Below are 7284 nucleotides of genomic sequence, written 5' to 3' on the forward strand. Positions count from 1 at the left end.
TCTTGTTGTAGCCGCCAACCGAGCAAGTGTGTGAGCCGCATTATTGGCCGCTCGACTCACGTAAAGTACTTACCACTGAGGAAAATTTTTCAGCCCCTACTTCATGTCTTCCACGAGATGTCCTATTTTGCTCCAATCTTGCTCCATAGAGTTAGCCGCTTCCATGATTATTTGCGCATCTCCTTCCATTTGGATATGAGAGAGGTTGAGGTATTGCCCCAAACGTATGGCCTGTATCCCCGCCCAAGCTTCAACAACACTTGGGTCAATAAAACCCCTTGCTGCTGCGCACCTTGCTGCTACCACCTTCCCAGCCGCGTCATGCACCACCATGCCCATCCCCACCAGTCCCAGATTCTTGCAAACTACTACATCCTAGTTTAGTTTGTACCAACCCCAGGGTGGAGCTCGCCAATGGGGAGTTGGAACATTCCTACTCACCTTGCAATCGTTGGCCTCAAAAATATTTGCAAATTTAAAATCTTCCACAGTTGTCATCGCTCGTTGCGCAAGAGTGGTTGGGTGGTTGAAAACTCCCCCATGGATCACATTATTTCATCTTATCCAGAGTTTACATGCAAGCCCCACAAATAATTTTATCTCATCTTCCTCATATATTTTTAAATTTTCTTCCACCACATGGATAATCGTAGGGCCCCTTAAGGTAATCTTCTGGATTTTCCTGCAACACCCATCTTAGGGATCTCTCGTAGAGGGACAATCCAACAAAATATGGTAGGCATCTAGCCCACAAATAGGACAAAGAGGTTCCTTTATTACCTTTTTTCTTGCATACGTTATCGTATGTAGGCAAAATCTCATGGCAAGCTCTCCATAATAAGTTTTTTTTTTTGGTATTAGAGATATGTAGCTGCCATAAGGTGTGCTAGACCTCATTAAACCTTCCCCCTTAAGAACAATTGGCTTGTGCTCTTTCTTCAATTTCCTTAGCCAAATAATATGCACTTTTCACAGAGAAGACCCCCTTTGTAGTACCCCTCCAAATCAATACATCATTTTGGTCGGTGCTATTAATGGGGATTGATAGAATTGCTTGGATCTCCATTGGACTGAATAGTGTCTCTAGAAGCCCTAAATTCCACTAGTGAGTATCTCTCTCAATGAGTGCACTAATAGTGGCGTCTGAGTCAATGACACTTGGTTTTGATTGGATCATAAATGTATCCTAGACTGGAATCCATTTATCCATCCAATTTTTTGTCCTTTTAACGTTTCCTATCCTCCACATTAAGCCCTCTTCAAGAAGGTCACTCGATCCCCATATGCTCCTCCATACAAAAGACGGTTTGTTCCCCAATCGAGCCTCCAAAAAAGACCCATTTGGGTAATACTTCGCCTTCATTATTTTAGAGACTAGGCTGTCGACTCATGCCATAACTGCCATTCTTGTTTTGCTAAAAGGGTCTTGTTAAAACATTGGAAGTCTCTAAACCCCATTCCTTCCTTCTTCTTTGTGGTCCCCATCTTACTTCAACTCATCCAATGGATTCGTGATCCATTCGTTTGATGTCCCTACTAGAAATTTCTCATGAGAGAATTTATTTCGTAGCAAAGAGCTTTGGGGAGTATAAAGATACCTATGTAATAAATCGGGATGGCTTGAATCACCGCCTTCAACATGATTTATGGCTTGTGACAGAAACTTTAACTTCCAATCTTAAAGGCTCCTCCATATGCGGTCAATGATGCTTCGAAACTCTTTTGTTCGTGATTTCCCCACCAAAGCCAACAGTCCCAAATACGTGTCATACCTTTGGGAACTTGGGATCCCTGATTCTTCAAGGATTTTGCAGTACTTCTCCTCTTCCTTAGTATTTCTACTAAAAAATATGGCCTTTTTGGTGGTATTCAACCGCTGCCCCGAGGCTCGTTCATAGAGAGTAAAGATTAAAGTAAGTTGAAGGAAATTTCCTTTAAAAAAAAAAAAAAAACACATATTTCATGCAATGACTATCCAATTGCCAGTTGGGATTTGAGATCATAATTTATTGTTGATTAGCCGTCATTGTAAATTATGAAATAGGATTTTCTCCAGTCCAAAATGAACAGGAGAATATCCAATTTATGGCTACCACAAATGAGACACCTGTCCCACTAACAAAAAATAATAAGAAAATATTATATTACTTTAAAAAAAAAAAAGAAAAAAAAAGGGGTGGTTGGCCACCCCATCTTGGCCATAGGGGGTGGCTAGACCACCCCATTTTAGCTGGGGGTGGCTCTCAATGACCGGCGAGGGGTGGTCGGACCACCCCATGACCATTGGGGTGGTGCGGCCACCCCCCATGGCCAACCTAAAAAAAAAATGGTTTGGCCCTTGGGGGTGGCCTGGCCACCCCCTTTGGGCTTGAAGCCACCCCATAGCGGCCATCTGGGGCCAAATGATTTTTTTTTTTTTTTTTTTCTTTTAGATTTGGCCTTGGGGGTGGCTGGACCATCCCCAAGGGCCATGGGGTGGCTTCGGCCACCCTAGATCGCCCCCCAGCCCTCAACTGGGGTGGCCAATCACCCCATAATTTTTTTATAATTTTGTTTTTTAATTATTTTTGAAGTATATATAATATTTTATTATCATTTTTATTAATGGGACATACGTCCTATTTATAGCTTCAGGATCTCTATAGAAAGATTCTAACCATTAACTGAATATTCTCCCGTCCAAAATGGACTGGAGAGGATCCTATTCCGTAAATTATGATGTAAATCTTTGGCCGATCATTACATAGCCCAAAATATTTCTAGGTTCAATATGAGAAATTTATTTAAGAATGACTTTGATATTAATATTTTATTTGATTTCTTTATTTAATACTATCAATTATTGTAGTACTTGTTTCAAGAATGAAATGCTGGAGATTTGAAGAGAATCAAACATATTAATATTTTTCTTAATTACTTATTTACCATAATTTGGGGGCTTAATTAAAAAAACATTGACTGTAATAAATTGGAAATACTAGATGCTCTTCTGGTATTCTCTTAGTATTCTCCTAGTATTACGTGAATATTATTTTTTAAAAACAAAGTGAGAAATAAGGAAGAAGTTTCTTTTTTTAATTTTTTAGAAAATAATATTCACATACGACTAGAATAACTAGGGGTGGGTATCGGGGGGAATCGGTGATGATAGTGGGTTTTTCCGCCTACCGTCCCGACTTTGTTGGTGAAGTCGGTAATTTCACCGACTTCATCTCGACTAAATTTATTTCGGCTGTTAATAATCGGTGACGGTAATGGTCGGTAACCTGTTAAAGAGAGAGCTCCGGTTAGAGAGAGAGAGCTTCGTGGGGTGAAGAGGTCCGGTTGATCTATTCTTCGTCACTGGCTGGCAGATCAAAAACTAGAAAGTTGGTTCTTCAAAGATGGATTTGGCTTACATGTTGTTATTAAAATAACAGCATGTATGCTGTAGTTTAATCAACGGTCAATATTGAATTTCTCAAAATCTCTTTTCATTTTCTCTCTCCTATTAAATGCTTCTAAAAGTAAGTCAACTTTAAAATTAAATCTTGACCGTTGATTTAACTACAGCATACATGCTGTTATTAAAATAACAGCATGTAAGTCGGATTCCTTCAAGATGAGATGATGGGCTACTAGATGACAGCTTTACGTGGTAATGGATGACGGTTCAAGTTGGCGATAAGAATTCTACGGTTTTGGATTTAGAGAAAATGATCCAAAGGCTAGAAATAAAAGGAGCTTTGTACCCATTTTCTAGAAAAAAGAGCTTTACTGCTCAAGTTGGTGATAAGATTTCTACAGTTAGAATTTAAAGTAAAGCAAATGATCCGAAAGCTAGAAATCAATGAAGCTTTGTACCTATCTTCTAGAAAAAAGAGCTTTGCTACGACTTTTATAGGACAACTCTTCAAAGCCTTCTTCTTCTTGTTTCTCTTCTTCTTCGTCTAGTGGACCACTGCTATCAATTCCACCATAGCCTCCAAATCATCATTTTTTATTTCTGATTTCTGATGTCAGTAACTTCGGTTTGGTTTCGGTCATCTTCTTTGAAGGCTATTTTGCCTACCCAACGGAAAATGTCAGAAATCTTAAAGCCTACCGCTTACTGGCCAGCCGGTAGTTAGTGTCGAACGGCGTTAGGGCAGTTACGGTCGAAACACGGCCGACTGGTGGCAAATCGAGAATTTGCCTAGGCCTAACTCTTAAGAATAACACTAAAAAAAACACTTACCATTTCCCATTATTAATTAGAAGCTTTATTAAATTGGGCCTTAGGATTACAGCCGGCCCTGCCTCCCTTATTTTTAGTAGGGTCTCTGATACATGCACCTAACCTCACAGGAGAATTGATAGATGTTGTTGACAACTTGACACATCATTTAATTTCAACTTACGTACGTACGTTTGGATGCGTTGCTACAAAACTTCCACGGTAACCTTCCCTTGGCCACAAGCATCACTCAGTATCCTTTGCTCTATGCACCGTTAATATTTCAACTTTCTCTTCTAGCTCACGTGGCTAATAAAATATTTATATATATATACACGAGGTTGGTTCTTCCCCAAAAGGCCAAGAGATCATCTCTACTGGATATTTTCTTATATATATATATACAAACACTAGCTACCATGTCTGCAGTGACCAAAAGCTCTGATCATGAGGAGAAGCACGTGGCCTTCTTGGCGTTCCCATTCGGCAGCCACCCCCTTACTCGTCTAAGTCTGCTGCGTAAATTAGCGAGAGCTGCCCCAAACGTTCACTTTTCATTCATAAACACACCAAACTCCACCCACTCACTCCTCTCAAAATCAACAGCCGACGACGACGTTCCACATAACATAAAGTTCTACCAAGTAGCGGACGGAGTGCCGGAGAATCATGTTCTCACCGGAAAAAACCCTGTAGAGGCTGTAAACCTTTTCCTCAAGGCCACGCCCGACAACCTCAAAAAGGGTTTAGACACGGCAGCGGCGGAGACCGGTAAGAGAATCACCTGCCTGCTCTCCGATGCTTTCTTGAGTGCTTCTGCTGCGGAGATTGCGGAGGATATGAATGTTCCATGGATCCCCATTTGGTCAAGTTTGCCATGCTGTCTCTCCGCTCACGTTTACACTCACCTCATTCGCCAGCGTTGTGATGGCAATGGTAGCGGAACACTGGATTTTGTTCCAGGGCTGTCCGCCATGCGTGTTGCTGACTTGCCGGAGGAGGTGCTGATGCCGCGGGTGGGCGAAGAAGAGTCAATTTTCTCACGCACGTTAAGTCAAATGGGTTCCGCGCTACCGCGAGCTAAAGCCGTCGTGATGGGTTTTTTCGAGGAACTAAACTCTCCCCCTCTCAATCATGACCTTAGATCAAAGTTTCAGAATGTGCTTTATGTTGGCTTTCTCACCCTATCACTACCAGCACCGCCTTTACAACCGTTGATTTCGGATCCAACCGGCTGCCTATCGTGGTTGGACGGTAATTTTTAATCACACTTAAGTTTATATTCCAACACTCTCCATTAGAATTTTTTTCATTAATTTTAGTCGTTAAAAATACAAAAAAAAACTAAAATGTCCTAAATTTTTATTTTTTTTAAAATAAAAAACATTTTGGAAGTTAAAATTTTATACAAAAATCAGGAGTATAAACGTCATGTAAAGTTTAAAATTTGACGGAGGGTCCACATTGAGAGTAATTGAAAGTTTCTGAGTCTAAAATAAGATATTTGAAAGTTCATGGGAGGTTTATAAAATCGAATGAAAGTTCATGGGTCAAAGTGAAATTTTTCCAAATTTTTCTAGTAAAAAATAGTTTTTGGCAAAGTTTAAAAATGAAGCTTTTGCCAAAGATATTTTGGTCATTTTTGAATTTTTTAGACCTTTAAAAACGCTTTCAATTTTTTTTACCAAACATATCTATATATATATATATATATATATATATATATATATATTTTTTAAACAAACTTTTTAAGTATTAAACACACTTTAAACTTCTCAAATACACATTTAAACAATCCCTAATGTAATTTTATCCATTTTGGTCATATTTGTTTTACTTAAAAAAATTATATATTTTTATTGACATCAAATTAAGACAAATTTGGTGACGTTAGGAAAACTTTTTTAAAGGGCTAGGATTATGTATTTCATGAAAACAATACAAAACGACAACTTTTCGGCAGTCGGTCTGAATTATTTTTACTGCAAAATGTACTTATTTTGGTTTTTTATTATTATTTTTAAGGGTTCAAATTTAGGCTCTATATAAGCATGATAAGATGACCTTAGTGGTCAAGTTATGTATTTTGATCAATTTATCAATATAAAACACTCAATGAGTAGTTATTTTTAGCTATTTTGTATTAATTTCTTGATATAATTTTAGTTTAAGAAGAGTTGTGATTATATTGATGTTTGTTATTGTGAACCCACTAAGCAACCCTGCCCTGCATCAGCTTCCTCATGTCACATGCATGGGTCAAGTTTTCTATGATCATGATTTTAATTTTTATTCTAACAGGTAAAAAGAATGGATCAGTGGCATATGTTGGATTTGGAACTTTGGCATCGTTGCCGCATGAGGAGCTAATAGCAACAGCAGAAGCACTACGAACGAGTGGAGTTCCATTTCTTTGGTCTCTTAACGAAAAGTCAAAGGAACTATTGCCGAAAGGGTTTCTTGAGAAGACGAGGATGCATGGAAAAGTAGTGGCGTGGACACCCCAAGCGCAAGTACTAGCGCATGCTTCTGTAGGTGTGTTTGTGACGCACAGTGGAGCAAACTCTGTTTACGAGAGTATTGCAAACGGGGTGCCGTTGATCTGCAGGCCGTTCTTCGGCGATCAACACATGATCGGGCGAATAATAGAGGAGTGGGGGATTGGTGTCGGAGTTGAGGGAGGTGTAATCACGAAGAATCGGTTGGTCAAGAACTTAGAACTCGTTTTGGGACATGAACAAGGAAAGGTGATGAGGGAGAAGGCCGAAGCCCTCAAAGAGGTTGTTTTAAAAGCTGTTGACAATGCTACGCAAGAATTCAATAGTTTGGTACATCTAATCTCGCAATAAAGTGGTTATTAAATTCTCTGACAGTAAAATTATTCATGCTGTCATGCTGCCACTACGTGTCTCTTGTCAGTTGCTACTTTAGTAAAGGTCATGCTGCTACTCAAACTTTTCAAGACTGTCTCTCTTGTTTTTTTGTTTTCTTTCGGTATTTGCCTTATTTTTAGTGCACTTAATTTATTGTGTACACTATGTAGTTTGATGGATCACTTCTAATCTTAAGTTAAGAAGTATTTTCAACCA

At 39.2% G+C, this 7284-nt stretch overlaps 1 protein-coding gene across 1 annotated transcript; it reads left to right on the forward strand.

Annotated features, from left to right (window-relative positions):
- Window positions 1–4548: 4548 nt before the first annotated feature.
- On the forward strand, window positions 4549–7284 carry LOC132178512 (anthocyanidin 3-O-glucosyltransferase 7-like). Its single transcript, XM_059590943.1, has 2 exons — window positions 4549–5449; window positions 6497–7284. Exons 1-2 carry the CDS (start codon window positions 4615–4617, stop codon window positions 7042–7044), a joined length of 1383 nt encoding a protein of 460 aa, XP_059446926.1. The 5' UTR covers window positions 4549–4614; the 3' UTR covers window positions 7045–7284.

This window comes from Corylus avellana, chromosome ca4 (genome assembly GCF_901000735.1).
Source record: "Corylus avellana chromosome ca4, CavTom2PMs-1.0".
Lineage (NCBI taxonomy): Eukaryota > Viridiplantae > Streptophyta > Magnoliopsida > Fagales > Betulaceae > Corylus > Corylus avellana.